At 36.6% G+C, this 16,825-nt stretch overlaps 1 protein-coding gene across 1 annotated transcript in view; it reads right to left on the minus strand.

The window, feature by feature from the left end:
• The window catches only part of PLXDC2 (plexin domain containing 2), a 469,728-nt gene that overhangs the window by 132,354 nt on the left and 320,549 nt on the right, over positions 1-16,825 (minus strand). The window contains exon 7 of the mRNA XM_027592981.2: positions 3,036-3,135. Coding sequence (XP_027448782.1) covers positions 3,036-3,135 — 100 coding nt within the window. The remainder of the gene's footprint in view (positions 1-3,035; positions 3,136-16,825) is intronic.

Raw genomic sequence — 16,825 nt, forward strand, 5'->3', positions numbered from 1 at the left:
TTAGTATTCCCACTATGGTATCCCTTATTCTTTCTGGACTGCTAATTAATTTTTATCTTTTATTTTCTTTTTTAGATATAAAGGTTAATTTCACCATGGGTTTTTTTCTTTTTCTTTTTGGAAAGAGCAAAGGAATTTCCCTTGTAACCTCAAAACTGTTCGCAAATTTACTAACAATGCCTGAATTCCCTTTGATATTTTAAACTATCAGATCACCTGATCTTTTTTGAAAGGTAAAGACTATGGTAAGAAACCACGCTTGAAAGTTGCATTGACATCATTTACTATTTGGAAGTCTTTAAAAAACTGCAAAACAAGTTTTTTGTTGTTGATATTATAATGAAAGGGTGGGTGAGGAGAAATCTTCATAATAAATAAATTAAACCTACCTACCAGCTTTTCAAATGCTTTACCAAACCCTCACCAACTGAACAAAGAATGGTATAGCAACTGTGGTCCCACTGGGAAAAATTATTCTCAAGGTTATAGCTTGCATTACCATGTTGTCATGGGTAGATTAAGCCAAGGATCTAGGCTCTATAACCTGTGTAACTAAAATGATGAAAAGAACAGAAAATTGATCTTATGAGAACAGGGTCCTATGTAATGTACCTTGCAATAGAGAAGAAACGAAACCTCTCATTACTTAGGATAATGATGAGGTTTTCCCTAAATTCACTCAGGATAAGGAAAAGGGGGAACAAAGATGAACGATTTAAATTCCCTGTGAAGATGACTCCTAAAAATGAGGGTTGTTAAATAAGAGAGCAGAATTTTGAAAATAATTTAAATATTTATCTAAATTCTGATTGCACAAATAGGTAACATACAGGTCTCTAGGAATCATCTTATAGTCTCAGGAAAAAGTAATAGTTGTATAACATATTATGCTAACCTTGGGTTAGCCTAATCTCTGTCATAAATAAATACACTTTTTTTTTTTTTAGGTTGAGAATACAATGCAACCATATCTCTCCTTCTCTAGAGAAGCTCATGTAACAGACACTGTTACCCTTATAAATGTGGGAACAGATTTTGAAGGAGATTTAAATTTTTGTTCCCCAAAAGATTTTTAAATAGAACACATCAATTCCAATTTTCTTGCTGAAATACGGTCCCATCTAAAGGCAGGGATGAGTGGATTTGAAACTCAGAACTTCCATTCTTTCTTGGCTAATTTTCTCAGGATGGGGAACAGTGAGGTCAACAGGAAATGTGAATGGCATTCCAGCAGGTGGCTTGCCTGAGGGAAGCTTTTCCCTAAACTTGTGCAATTTTTTTAGATGAATGCTGAGTCTCAACATCAGACATAATCTGTTCCCAAAATTCATATGAATTTTGCCAATTTACTCAATAAAATGTATATTTGGAAAAGATTTTTCTTCAAAACAAAACAGTTATTTTGTTACCTTACAACAAGGGATGCAAAATTGCAATTTGGGTTCTACGGTCTAAGCACAATTCTAACATGCTTCAGTTCTGAGACAATACTTGCATATCATATATTTGTCAAATTTTTTTTCTTTTGTACTCGGGTGGGTCTTTTTGTCTAAACAATAATATACCAGAACATCAATGTGGACCAAGATGTCTTTTGAGGAAGCTGCAAATAATATTCTTTCTCTGAAGAAAAGCACCCACAAATAAACTAAAACTAATGTTTTACTTGTGTAATAATTGACTCAAGTCATGCTTGATTTAACATCCCTGAAAGAAGGAATGTGAAAAACCCTCGTCCTCAAAGGGGAATCAACTGGCTCTCCCAGGACATGGCCTCTTATTTAAGAGGATGTCTATGTGCCTACACATGCTAATATATCCTTGCTTTGTTCACAGTATAATTTCGTTTCTGGAAAATCTGCCTTGATTTAACAGTTCTGTCAAATGTTACTTCCCAGTAACTCTCAGCTAATAAGGAGAAACTGCCATGGAAGATTCACATTCTTCACTAAGCATTATTGCCACAGATGAACATCATTCTAAATCATAGTTGTAAGATAACCCCTACTACGTTTCCAGCCAATACAAAAAGTCTAAGAATTTGAAGTCTAAATAATTTCCACTCCATTTACCTTCTGTATTTGAGAGATGGTATACTTGAATAGAATTAGTTCGAGGGAAGACCAAATAGCATATGCATGTGATAAATTAGGTCTACCCCTATACTGAAATATAAGAAGGACTTTGAAGAAAAAAGGGAAAGAGATAATCTAAGCTTGAGATGTATTTTATTATCATCTCTCACTTTAAATAAGCATGTCTAGGACACAGTCATCTTCAGTATTAACACTCAAGCGTCCCTCAGGATTCTTCTTGAAATAGAGGTTTAAAAAACAGAAATTTTCAAATGATGGCTATATACATGATCAGAACCACTACCAACAGTGGTTTTCTGATTTTCTAATATGATGAATTTCTAATATTCTGAATTTCTAATATGACAAATAGTTGCCCAGGAACACATATGCTTTTATTCTACAAATGCAAACTAGATGAGATAAGTGAAAATGATTTAAACAAACAAAATATGTATCTTCTCTGTTAGAATAGCTCCACCAAAGTTTTTATTTACTTCAATTTACACTTTTTCTTTCATCTTTCTTCAGACTCTCACACAAACATGATAGACATAAACATGGCACAAAGCTGCTCTTTTGCTGATAAATTTAAGCCAAACAAACAAATAAAACTCATACACCTATCAGTCAAATAATCTGTCATTCCTTTATGTTCTTCTTATTAATGAAAGAAATACACCTGTGCAATTAAGCTAACTATCCCAAAGACACTGAAATTACACACCGTTGGCTCAGCTGTTTAATTCCACTTTACCTAAATTATTAGTTGAAGAGTAACAGAGAGATAGCAAACACCAATAAGAGTTATAAACCAAATAATATAACCAAATAATATAATTTACAAGCAGCAATCGGTTAAGTGATTCTGTTGCTCAAACTATCACATCTGACTGAAATCAATCTCCTTTAAATTTACCCCACAGCAGGCTCAGATTTTGCAATTACACTTCTACATACTGGGAATTTGCTGGATCCTGTGGACAACGACAAAGGCATCAGACAGCCCCACTTTCACTGGGTGGTTGGTCGAACTTATCTGTGTGACCAAGACAGGAATCTGGAAAAGAAAAAGCAGATTGCTATGTGTTAGATTTGAATTTCATTTAGGGGTGGGGGCGGGGAGCGTGATCATCCTATTTACTGGATAAAATCAGGTGATGAAGATGAAGGACCAGGGAGAGAGCCAGTGGGAAATATTACAGAAGAAAGGCATACAATACCAAAACATAACATCTGTTTAGTGCTTTTGATGGATTAAATTGACAAGAGAGTTCCTGGTCCTATAGACAGCTGCTTGAGGATGAAAGTAAATAGATTCTCAGAGAATCTAACTGATGCTGAATGCCAAAAACTCAACTCATGTATAGGTGCACACGAGTGCAAATGAATACATTTAGTGCTGGCTGTCATTTCAGGAATAGAGACTCTTTTGTATCTTCTGTTTTCCTAAAATACTTTATATTACTTTCCATGGCTTTTTAAAAAAAATCCTTGTTTACAAGTGGCCTTATACATATAAAACCCAGAGAAGGACAAGTAAGTGCACTGCACTGCTAAATATATATTTAACAATATCATTGCTGGGTGCCTGGGTGGCTCAGTTGGTTAAGCGACTGCCTTCGGCTCAGGTCATGATCCTGGAGTCCCGGGATCGAGTCCCGCATCGGGCTCCCCGCTCAGTGGGGAGTCTGCTTCTCCCTCTGACCCTCTTCCCTCTCGTGCTCTCTATCTCTCATTCTCTCTCTCTCTCTCTCTCTCTCAAATAAATAAATAAAATCTTTAAAAAAAAAAAATAAATAAAAAAAAAAAAAACAATATCATTGCTGATTAATAGGTAGTGAAACTTGCCAAGTGTTAATGGATGCTGAACTTCACTATTCTGATTGAAACCTATATGGAAAACTTATGAATTATTATGGGTCATCTCAAGGTCACATTTCCTAAATTTAAACCTCAGTGGAACCCAAATCTGAATATGACAAACATTTTTAACATTTACAGTTTAAAAAAATTAAAACACATTGAGAATATATGAAATAGTTACAAATGAGACAAACTCTGAGAGCCAATTTTTCTAGATTTAGAAAAGAATCACTGGAGATATGATTACTATCTTTACTACCAGTTTTATAGACATAAAAATGGGCACGAAACCATCTGCAATAAATAAAGGGCCAAGAAACAACAAGGGAAGGATAAATGTACCAACAAATCTTAAGGTGGAATGAGCAGACCATGGGCCGCCTGTGGATAATTCATTTAAGACCGTATTAGATCAGACCTTGTTGTATAAACCATAATAAACAGCACAGAAATGAGAAGCAAGGGGAATAACTTGGGTAGAAGTTATAATAAAGGCTGAACTACTTACTCTTGTCCATGACATCATGAAATTGTGAAAGGGCTATTTTGTTGAAGGTAACCAATAAAGAGGAAATTTTAATGTATCTGAAATTTATGGAATTATCTCAAAACAAGTAAATGCAAGATGACATTTTCTCTTTATGTACTAAATTAGTCTGTTCTTTTTTTTTTTAAGGTTTTATTCATTTATTTGTCAGAGAGAGAGAGAGCGAGAGAGCGCGCACACAAGCGGGGCAGTGGACCAGAGGGAGAAGCAGGCTCCCTGCTGAGCAGGGAGCCCCATGTGGGACTCGATTCCAAGACCCTGGGATCATGACCTGAGCCAAAGGCAGACGCTTAACTGACTGAGCCACCCAGGCATCCCTAAATTAGTCTGTTCTTAAACAATATTATGGTATTACCAATTTTATATCAGTATGGCCAGTTCTTAACCAGCATTAAGAAGTATTCTGATGGGGCACCTGGGTGGCTTAGCCAGTTAAGTGTCCAGCTCTTGATTTTCGCTCAGGTCATGATCTCAGGATTGTGAAATTGAGCCCTGAGACTGGCTCACACTCAGCGTGTAGTCTGCTTGTCTCTCTCCCTCTTCCCCTCTGCTTTCTCTCTCTGTAAAATAAATAAATAAAAATAGTTTTTCTTTTAAAGAAGTATTCTGATATTTGGACAACAGAAAAAAATAAAACAAAGCCAACATTTCTGTCCCTAAAGGTTCACTTACTAAATGAAATTCTGACATAATTTATTTAGTGATTACTAAGCCATACTCAATATGAATATATGTAATTCCTTTTCTTAGTGGACATTATACGATTACTCAGTTTTATATACAATGTTGAGGAAGAAATGTTAATATAAGTGTAATTTATATTTAAGGCAAACTTATAGGGGCACCTGGGTGGCTTAGTTGGTTAAGTGACTGCCTCTGGCTGGGGTCATGACCTCGGGGTCCTGGGATCCGGCCCCCCATCAGGCTCTGTGCTTAGCGGGGAGTCTGCTTTCCCTTCTCCCTCTGCCGCTCCCCCCTGGCTTGTGCTCTCTCTATCTCAAATAAATAAATAAAAATCTTAAAAAAAAAGACTGACTTATAATTAAAGAAGAAAAGACAAAAACATTAGAAAAAACATAGATAATATTTCCAATTCCAGTTATATTTTATATATCCTAATAAGACAAAGTCACAATTGCTAAATAACATTATTCATACATGCCTGATCAGGAGTAAGTATGAAAGCTTTGCCAACTTGTATTTGTCACTTGCTTTCATTCTCCAACATCTGTGACTGCAATTTTCCTCTGCAGGGTGAGATATATTTTACCAGATAATTCTGTGGTGATTGTATTTCTTCTTTTCCCATACTCAAAGCAGAACTTGAGTCTGTACTGCTATCAGTTGGAAATTACTATTATACTACCATGAATATTATATTTTTATACAAGAGCTTGTTTATTGTCTCACACGTTTGGATTCCTACAGATCTAGTACCGTCACTTTCCCTTCTTCACGCATTTTCTATTCCACCTCCTCAACCTTTCTTCCTTATCTCTTTCCTCACCTAGCTATCTTTCATTTTGATTTCATTTTCTCCATCTCTTTCCTTCCTTTTACTCCCTTCCTTTGTATTTTGTCTGTAAGTCCAACCCTCTCCTCCTGTGCTTTTGGCCTGTGATGGACTGATTGTACTAATGGCCTCCTTGTATCCATACCGTTTGCCTTGTCACTTTTGGTCCCCTCCCACTTGGACTCTGGCTCAGTAATATGGCAAAGGATGATGACAGCAAACACGAAGCAAAAGAGAGGATTGAAAATGTACTTGCACATTCCACCTCCTTTCTGGGACTCCTGCCAGTTCTATGATGATGCATGCTGTTGGTCTGCTGAAGATATAAGAGAGGCACATGGAGGAACGTTTCCTTTCCAGCAGAGGTCATCTTTGACCAGCTGGCCCTTAGCCAATCGACCAGCTAACAGCTGGCACATGAATGAGCCCTGTTGAGATCAGCAGAGTCCAAACCAGATCAATAGAACTGCCAAGTTGATCCATAGGTATCTTGTGAGAAATACAAAATGGAGTTGTTTTAAGGAACTACATTTTGGGGTGATTTGTTACACAGCAATACTAACCAATATATTTTCGATTAGAGATCCAATAGCAAATACAAACTCTGGGTATTTCTACATAAAATAAAGAAGGATTCTTCCTCCTAGGTTTCAGGGAATCAGATAAATATCTTCTTTACTTCTAGGTACAATTAAACTTGAAAGGTGGGAATGTTCCAGTAGAAAAGTTTCATTTTCTGCATCCTGCTTTCACTCTTCTAGATCTCTTTATTTCCTAGTTTATGCTTTGTCCTCTGGATTCCAAAAAATGAAGACCAGTGTGTCTAAGTTACCTAGATTCAGACTCATTTAACCTAAGGAAAATCCATCCAAAATCAAAATGAATAGCCCAACAATGTAGACAGTTTTCTGTCACTGAAAACAATCCCATCATAAATTGGCCAGCCCTTTAGGAAGATAGTTGTAGATGACCTGTAAGGACCCTTTCAAGCCTCAGTTTGATGGTTTCACTCTATAGAAAGATTTTGACTTTTCCAAGCTTCAACAAGTAAGCTGTTAACAAGGGTGAAATACTCTATTTATAAAGAGAACTGAGGTAGGTAGAAATCATCATCTGCTTCTAAGAGAAACATTTTAACTTGCTGCCAGTTTTCTAGTTATATGCATTCATAGGACAGTGACTTCTGAGGAATGTCTGACAAGCCACTACTACCATAAATATCTCTATTATGCATCTTAGTATAATGTGGAAATATAAAGTAGAAAATAAATTTCTGAGAATATTATTTACTATATAAAAATTATTTTCCCTAAAAGGCACATACACTCTAGATGCTCTTTGATAAGATAGGATTCATTCACTCATTTACTAGACATTAACTAAATATTTTCTGTGGATTATTGTAGGGATTATAGAAGAGAATGGAACAAAGACCCTGCTCTCTCACTGAGCTTATATTCTAGAGGGCAGAGATTGACACAAAAACAAGTGAATGCAAAAAATAAAATACGGTGGGAGGTGGTAAGTGCTAAGGAGGAAACTAAAGTGTGGTAAAGAGAGAGAAGGGGTTGGGGGCCTCCTTAAGAGAAGGAGTCACAGAAAGTTTCTGTGATGAAAGGACTTTTCTGTAGTCATGAGCTTGCCATGGGGATATTCGAGGAAAACTCTGAGTAGAAGGACCAGTACAGGCAAAGGCTTTGACTTAATTGTTTTTGGTGTCTTTCAGAATTAAAAGGTTATCGCTGGATAAGGAGGAGTAAATAAGATTGTCAAAGGAGATGAGAGGTGGTGGAGGCAGATCAGAGGGAGCATTCACTCCCCGCAAGCCATGGCAATGACTGAAGTTGATTTCATGTTGTACAGTGAAGGTTTAGAGAGTTTTGAACAGAGGAAGTATGTTCTCTTACATCTGAAAAAGATCTCCCTGGCTGCTGTGTGATCAAGACTGTAGAGGGCAAGGGAAGACGGAGAAGCTAATTAGGAAGGTATCACAGTTGTCTGCAAAAGAGATGAGTGGCTTGCGCTACACTAGAGTGATACATGTAGGAGGTGGAAGTGATGGAAAGATGGGTTCCAGATGAATTGTAAAGGCACTGCCATGAAGCCATGCCATGGATTTGGGGAAAGGTGGGAGAAAGAGGGAGCCAATGACGTCACCATGGCCTTGGTCTGAGCAGCAGGAAGAATGGCGTTGAGCTCTTCACCGGGGCCACTGTGTTGTACACCCGCAGGGCTGCTTTCCCACTGCAGGCCATGACAAAGGCGCTGTCTGCCCATGCGGAGGGCCACGTGGGCAGCACTGGAAAAGAGTACGGAAATGTCCAGAGATGGACAAGATGAGAAGTGGAAGGTTTGGAAAGGGATGATTCTATGGCAATACCACTGGCCTCAAATGCTTTTCTTTTAAAATTGTATAGAGTTCATGGATACAAGCACGATTTTCTACAACTGGGGTCTTTTATTATATATTTTATTAAACATTAAAATGAAAATGTACAAGAAGCTCTTAGTTCCCTACATTTTCCAAGAAGGCACCCAAGCCGTTTATGAAACAATTGCATATCAGGTTTGGAAAACACTACTTGTGGCAACTGAATTAAATGCTTCATATTGTAAAAGATTAATGAGGAAAAGATGAACAAGTCCAGGCTTTCTCATAGATTTCTTTCAGAAACAGTCTGCCTCTTTCCACCTGTGATTGCCATAGATCCCTTTTACCTTGCTTTCTTGGACTGTAATCTTTTTATTTCCAGACATCAAAGGCATGGGGCTGTTCTCTGAAAAGATCGTTCATCCTCTCACTTACTGCAGGTAAGGAATTGGGCTGTGTCAGCTCTCTGTGAGCAAGTCAGACCAGTCTGCAGAATTCCAGGAGAGTATTTAATTAGAGACCATTATGATGAAGCAGGAGGACTGTTAAAAGTCGCATTTAACGTGAATTACTTTGACCAGTAGCAACAAAGCAATTGTGTGTGTGTGTGGGGGGGGTGTGTCTGTGTATAAATAAACCATCTAGAATTATAGCCAGTATCACACAAAATTAGCATAAGAAAGGGTTGTCATATTGTTACAGTCATCTATTCTATAGAAGACTCTCTATGTACAAGGATATGAAGTATTCAAGTCAGAGAAGCTATGGCCAATGAGGATGTCCAAGCATGAAAACACTAAAAATTTTGCTTTATGGGAAGCCATATTTTTATCCCTTCTACAAATTTCCAGTCATTCTCAAAATATTTCCTAAGTTAGTTCCTGGGGTTTTCAGGAAGCCATTCTGAAATAGTATCAACTCTAAACTATAGAAGCTTTTTTTTTTTTAAGAAAAAAAGTAATGTAGCTTCATTATTTTCAAGTGCCTATAATATTTGCCTTTTTATGATTGAAGCAAAGCTAAATTTTCACTCGGCCTCTGTATGATTTGTATTGAATCATAAATTTCTGAGAATGAGTTTTACAATTACATTCATTCCACAGGATAGTTATAGAAAAGGAACATTCTTAACACCAGCTAAAATATGCTTCCATTTCAGCTTACACAAGCATTTATAAATTCTTTGTTTAGGTGTTTTAATTTTTGTTCCATTTTACAGGACACAGAGAAGTTTATTTTTTAAGTAAGCATAAATTTTTCTAGAAGCGATATAGTGAAGCAAATGAAGTATGGAAACAGAAAGGAGCTGCAATGAGCAGACGAAATTAAGGCAGGAAAAAATATTAGGGACGGGCCAAGGTGAGGCAGAGCACACTAGTCTTCCGGGGAAGGTTCAGAGACAAAAGCTGCTCTCTCTTCCACGATGCGGTGGCATTCTCCAGGACACAGGGGCCCAACACGACCATAAAACGTGAAGTTTTATGTCTGTCTCTAAAACAGGGAGGTAATAGCATGCTGCTTGAGGCAGAAGTAATGGGACTTTATTTTCCTCTCTCTTCTGCACTGCAAACCTCACCAAAACATTCATTTGTTTCCATTATGGACCCAGCTATTTATCTAATAGGCGGCACAGCATCTCAGCAAGGGCTTGATTGTGTAGTGTGTGTTCCAAAGTATGAATCACATGCCTATCACTGGAGAGGAATTACTCTAAACTCATTTTTGTTCATTCACTAATCAGCAACATGGTGTCAAGTAGGTTAATATATATACATTTAAGAAAACCCAAAGCTCACTATATTTTACCTCTTCTCACCTGCATTCAACCTTTAACTTCCTACCTCATCGTCTTTAAATGTCAGATCTGGCTTCTGTGTTACTCAGTAGGGCATCCAATTATAAGGAGTCATGCTTTTCTTTATTACTATCAAAATAACACATAAAGTCCTCAGTATTACTGCTTAGTTGTCAGAAAACTACATTCGAACAGAAAGGCTTTCAATTAAATTTGACGATATAAAAATCCATTTGCTTTCCTGAATATTGTTAACATTTTGCACAATTATTTTAATCCTAGCTTACAGTTATGAAACTCCTTTCATATGCCAGGTATTGAGCACTTGATGGTATGAAAGCAAAGGAGAGCCATAAGCCAAAGATATATGTTCTTAATGTCCCTCTATACCCCATCTCCATAATCACAGCCTATAGAGAATCTGGAAGCAGACAACAACATACAGCTGATAAGTAAGGACAGCCCCTCTATTAAAAGAGGAGCTTCAAACTGAATCTTGACATAACTTGTGCTAGCCTGGGGTAAGAAAGAAGAAATAGCTGTGGGAGAAACTGGAGGAAACCCTGAGTACACTTCCCAGCCATCTGTTGCTATGTAGACATGCAGAGCAAGTGGTCGAAGGCTTCTAATTTCTCAAGGGGCAATGCAAATCTGTATTTTTATTTAAAACCCTCTGATATCTAAATGCTGCCAACATATCCATTTTACAAACACACACACACACTCATGTGCACACACACACACACACACACAATCACTGTGACCTCTGATTTAAAGATAGCCCCCGACTGACTTAACAACTAGAGTTGGAGCTTCATATAAAATAAGACAATGAGGCAGATGTCTGTCTGAAGAAGGCTGTGCAACTGGGCTCAAGACAGTAAAACTACGGTGGGCACTTTATCTGGGCCTTCAGATAGACGATGGAGCTTGTCTACACAAGGGGAAAAGAAACTCCTTGGGCTTGGAAAGACATAAGGAATGCACAGGCCTTTCACCTCAAGGAGGGACAAAAGAGCTCTATGGTCAGTCGTGAACAGGGAGACAGGATGTGGCTTGATACAGCCAAGAACAACCTCCCAATGACCTCTCAGGGATGGGAGGTAAGAAGGGCTTCAAGGAGAAAGTGCACCATAAAGATCAAATACATTCACCACGAAAACATAACAGCTAGGGGCAGGGCCAGCATTAGAATAAGTTTCTGTCTCTTTTTTCCTTTTTTAAAGGTTTACTTATTTATTTCAAAGAGAGAGAGAGGAGAGAGAGAGAGAGAGCACATAAGTAGGGGGAGGGGCAAAGGGAGAGAGAGAGAATCTTCAAGCAGACTCTCCACTAAGCGTGGAGTCTAATGTGAGGCTCAATCCCAGGACCCTGAGATCATGACCTGAGCTGAAATCAAGAGTTGGACGCTTAACCGACTGAGCCACCCAGGTGCCCCAAAGTTCTGCTTCTAAAATTGTTTCTTCTAGGTAGACTCTTTTACCTTTGTGACTTTTATTTATTTATTTGTAAATAAATTTGTTATTGAAACATTTGTTATTGGAGCATTTGTTACTGGAGCTATTATAAAGGAAAAATGGTTCAATTTGTCATTTTCTTACACCGTGGAAAGCAAAAAGAAATTAAAACATCAGGAGCTTTTATATGTGATATAACTAAAAAAATTAAAATACATCCACCGATGCAAAAAAATTAGATCTTAAATAAAGGCATGTAGATACAATTTTATAGTTCATGTATTTAAAATATGGCCAACACAATAATGTAAAATCATATGTGTCTACATCTTCTTTAGAATGATTTCTTGAGAGCTTATAATCAGCATTTTATGTCATCTGGGTTTTCTCAACCTTGCATCATAAATTTATTAAATAAATGTTATTTGAATATAAATATATAAATATATAATATATAGGTATATATTTCATATGTATGTGAATACATATGTAATTCTATGTAATTCTACTGGTACAACTATAAAGATTTTGGATGCGTATATATTATATAAACACATGTCCGACTTTCTCACACACAGAGCAATAGCCATAAAGGCAAAAAACTTCATATCAATGGCAAATGTTTCACTGCTCAGTTCTTTTTGGGTTTCTCTATTCTCTTGAATTATTTTTTTCTGTAAGTTCTACAAGCTCAGCAAGCTTCATCTTTCAATACTTTCAGGATGAATTAAGAATCATTACAGTTTAAATAAGAGAAATAGTCTTAAGAGAAAGTATAAAAATGCATTAAGGGTCCATTTAAACCTATACCCAACTGGCAATGGTGATTTATTAACTATGCATTCTTCCACAGAAACAGTGGATGTTACACTAAGGTACATTAAGTTTAAATACTTAAATGGTAAAATAGATTAGAAAGTGTTTTTACTTAATAAACAATAAAGTTCCTCTATACTGACTTCCTCTAAAATTTGCTGAAGGAGATAGTGAGGCATTCAGTCAAGAAAGTGGATAGAATAGGCTGACTCGCAGGTAGGGTACACATTCTCTGTGATTTCCCCCCGCTGCCATATAGAAGGACTAAATGACTTTGTTTTTTTAATTGTGTTGTCTGAAATTGATGACTACCCTGTCCCTCCCATGAGCTGCTTAAAAGAAAATAACCAAAGTTGCAAGAGAAACAAAGAATCACATCCTCCCCTAGTTTGTATCTAAAGTAACAATAAATTCAAAATACATGAAGAGAAATAATGCAATAAATTCAAAATACGAAAGAGAAACACAAGTCAGAGGAAATGCAACTTCTGAAATATGATGGTATACTAGGAAAGGCAGCATCAAGATTGTAAGAAATCTGATTTCAAACCCCTAATGTTTTTGGAATGAAATCTATGAATAGGTAGATACCTTGTTACATCATCCATGGTCCCAAATTTTAGGTCTATATCTACTATAATCAAGCAAACAAGCATCATTATTCAATAGTAACCAAAATAATAATAAGAATATGGGCTCTAGGTCATAGCTGGTTATTAACAGAATAGGAAATGGGAATGTGATTTTCCAAATTCCAACTGTTTAAGAAAGGGTGCATGTTTTATTTTTTATAATTTTTTAAACTATGTACAACCTCTTTTCATTTTTGTAAAGATTAATAAAATAAATAAGGTAAATGCTATGGAAAGGCAAACCATTCTTGCCTGTGCTCTCAAGGGGCTGATGGTACAATAATGACTAGCTAGGAAAGACTGTCCAAGATATTGAAGTGAGTGAAGCAGTTCAGTCATTTCTGTTTTTTTTTTTTTAAGATTTATTTATTTTAGAGAGAGAGAGAGTACATGAGAGCAGGGGAGGAAGGGTAAAGGGAGAGGAAAAAAGAAATTTAAGCAGACTTCTTGCTGAGCATGGTGCCTGATACAGGGCTCGACAGGGGGCTCAATCTCATGACCCTGAGATCAGGACCCAGAGATCACAACCTGAGCAGAAACCCAGTCAGAAGCTTAACTGACTGTACCATCCAGGTGCCCCCAGTTTAGTTATTTCTTGAAAAGGAAGTTTGGAGGGAGGCAGTACAGTACAGTGATTAGGTCTACAGGCTTTGGAGTTAATATTCCCTTGGATGAATCTTTGTTTAATGATTTTGAGAAAGTTACTGAACCTCTCTGGGTGTTTCAGTTTCCCCGCTCCATAAATGATAAAAGCAACTACCTCTTTTTTAAAAAAAGATTTTATTTATTTATTTATTTGAGAGAGAGAATAAGAGATAGAGAGCATGAGACGGAAGAGGGTCAGAGGGAGAAGCAGACTCCCTGCCGAGCAGGGAGCCCAATGTGGGACTCGATCCTGGGACTCCAGGATCATGACCTGAGCCGAAGGCAGTCGCTTAACCAACGGAGCCACCCAGGCGCCCTACCTCTTTTTTTGGTGAGAATTATATGAGATAAATTTTAAGCACTTAGGTCACTGCCTGGCACATATGGAGAGCTCAATAAATGCTAGATTGTATCAAATTAGGAGATGGTTATTAAAAGTGAATGGGGACTTCTGGCTATGGCAGACAAACTTGTAAAACCATTTCTCCTACTGAGATCAAGCAGGAAAGATAAATAACATATGGAAAGCACCTGTTGAAGGCATCAGGTGGCTATCAAAGAGCAAAGACTTGAAAAGCCAAGATTCCAGAGAAAGGAAATCACAGAAGTGAATGCAATACCACTTTCCTATCAAGGCATTTGGCAATTTACAAGCAAGATTTAGAGACTGAGAAACTGAACAGAACTTCAGACAGTCTCACAAAGCTGAGGAAAACATAGGGGTTCAGGGACATTAAGGCAAAAGGTCCTGTAGTAAAACCCAGGCCTGGGTGGAGATTCCTGAAGGACTACCTTCTAAGAGCAAGTACTAACCAGAAATATACCAGTCTTTATAAGGACTGATGCTCAACTTTGAATGAGCTTAGCCCTGACAGTATTAAAGTAATCTGTTCCATCCTACCTGCCAAACAGAAAAAGTAAACCCTCACTGAAGGAAGAAAACATCATCCACAACCTCAAAGTATCTTTTTAGCAGTTTGTAAACAATGCCCAATATTCGATCAAAAAGTATCTGGCATGCAAGGAAACAGGACCAATAAATGAAAATCTAGAGGAAAAGAAAAAAAAAAAAAGACATGATAGACCCACAGGGAATCTAGATATTAGTTATCAGCCATAAACTTTAAAGGAACTGTTATTAATATATTAAGGAAATAGAGGGCAAGATGGTTAATTTTATAAGGTAATTAAAGCTATGCACAAGACACAAATGGATACTCTGACACTGGAAAACGCATTAAAGTGAACAGTTTGGTAATCTGACAGAAAATTAAGAAAATGACAATATGCTTTTTCGGCTTTCTCTTCATCCTAAGTAAATGGTATCTTTGAAGTGAACTAAAATAAACAGCTGTGTAACAATGGGGGACTATAACTTAAAACAGAATTTTAAATCTTTGGTTCAATAATACAGAGATACAACCTCAGGAGAGATAACTTATTTATTTGAAAGAATCTGAGCCTCCACTACTCCTCTCACCAGTATGGCTAGAAGAACATTGGGATTTTGATAAGGGAACACTGAATGCCCCGAATAAATCTGTATTCACTCTTATTTTAAACAGTAGAAGTACTCTCCTATCTCAATCCTATTATGAGCAAAATTGTTATAAGTGCAAATGTATGTTCTAATTTTGACCATTATTGATCTAGTTTGCACTGTGAAAAATTATACTGTTGGAGAAATTTCTATATGAGGAACATGGCAGAGTTGAAGGTCATCTGAGTGGTTAGTATGGGCAGTTGGCACAGACCGAGTTACTAAAAGAAACATAATTATCTACTGGAATAAATCACTTGAGGGAAATAAAAATGAAACTTGTGTCAATAAGTTTATTCAAGGCATTACTAATTTTACTCTACAATTAAACCAAGTGCTCTATTGGTAGTTTCTGCATACATCAGATTTTTTTTTCTCACTCACATAAAATAAAATAAAATAAAACAAAGCTGGCATTAGCCAGCTAGAAGCAACTTAGTATGGAAAGAATTATACTTAGTTTCCTATCTATAATGTTGGTTCTGCAAATTTAACCTGGCCAAGAACACAAAATTATACTCTTTATTATGTCCTTATGATTTCGCTAGCTCTATAACTCAACTAAGAATACTTTTACCTGTATGAGATTGTAATTGTGTCATATACTGGAGTTAGATGAAAAGATTATTAAACACCAAACATTAGCCAATATTTATTAAAAAACAAATGAGAAATATATTTGTGAATAGTTATACATAATCTCCTTGGGAAAGAAAAAAATAATGTTGAAGTACCTTGGCATCACCAAATTAGAGCCTTTAGTCCTGGATTTGTCCTTAACTAGCTCTGTGACCTCAAGTATGTCATTTAACCTTTCTGATGCAGTCTGCTTAGCTATAAAATAAAGATAATTGTGATATGATCTAATTCCATAATTAAGCTACCTTCATGTGCCAGTACCTTTAGGGATATTAAGAATATAGGATATCACTGAAGAATAGAAAACTATACTGTATGTGAAAGCACTTTGTTAAGGATAATACATTATGCAAACAACTATTTTATGCTATTGTGATCATAAATTTTTTTTCTAGAAGTGTCAGAAGCATCTAGCTTTCTCCTCAAATGCAGGGGAACCCTTACTGTGGCAAATTTTACAAACAGAAATTTGTATCAGCAAAATAAAATACATGACAATTATTGGAAATAAATTAAGATAGACTATGAAATAAAAAGCTGCTTTCTAACCAGAACAGAGAAAGGCCAATAAGGCCAATAATAAAGTAATGACTTCCTTAGAACTCTGAGTTCAGAAGGACTAGTGTTCAATAGGATAATAGTCTGGAAATATAAAGAAAGTGTTAAAATTGTCTATCAGTCTAATATTCCCCATGACAAAACAGGAAAATCATAGTGGAAAATTTTTCTTTGATTACAATAAAGAAAAAAAATTTAAAAAATACCAAATCTACTACAAAGAAGGAATAGGAAAAATTAACTGCTGCTCCGCAATGTGAGACGCCCATTGACAACAGTATGCATAAAGATGATGATTTTATAATATAGACTAGAAAGAGAGACCACAATAAAAAAAAAAAAACAACAACAAACTTCTGTTTTGAAAAGCC

The sequence above is a fragment of the Zalophus californianus genome, chromosome 9, assembly GCF_009762305.2.
Source record: "Zalophus californianus isolate mZalCal1 chromosome 9, mZalCal1.pri.v2, whole genome shotgun sequence".
Lineage (NCBI taxonomy): Eukaryota > Metazoa > Chordata > Mammalia > Carnivora > Otariidae > Zalophus > Zalophus californianus.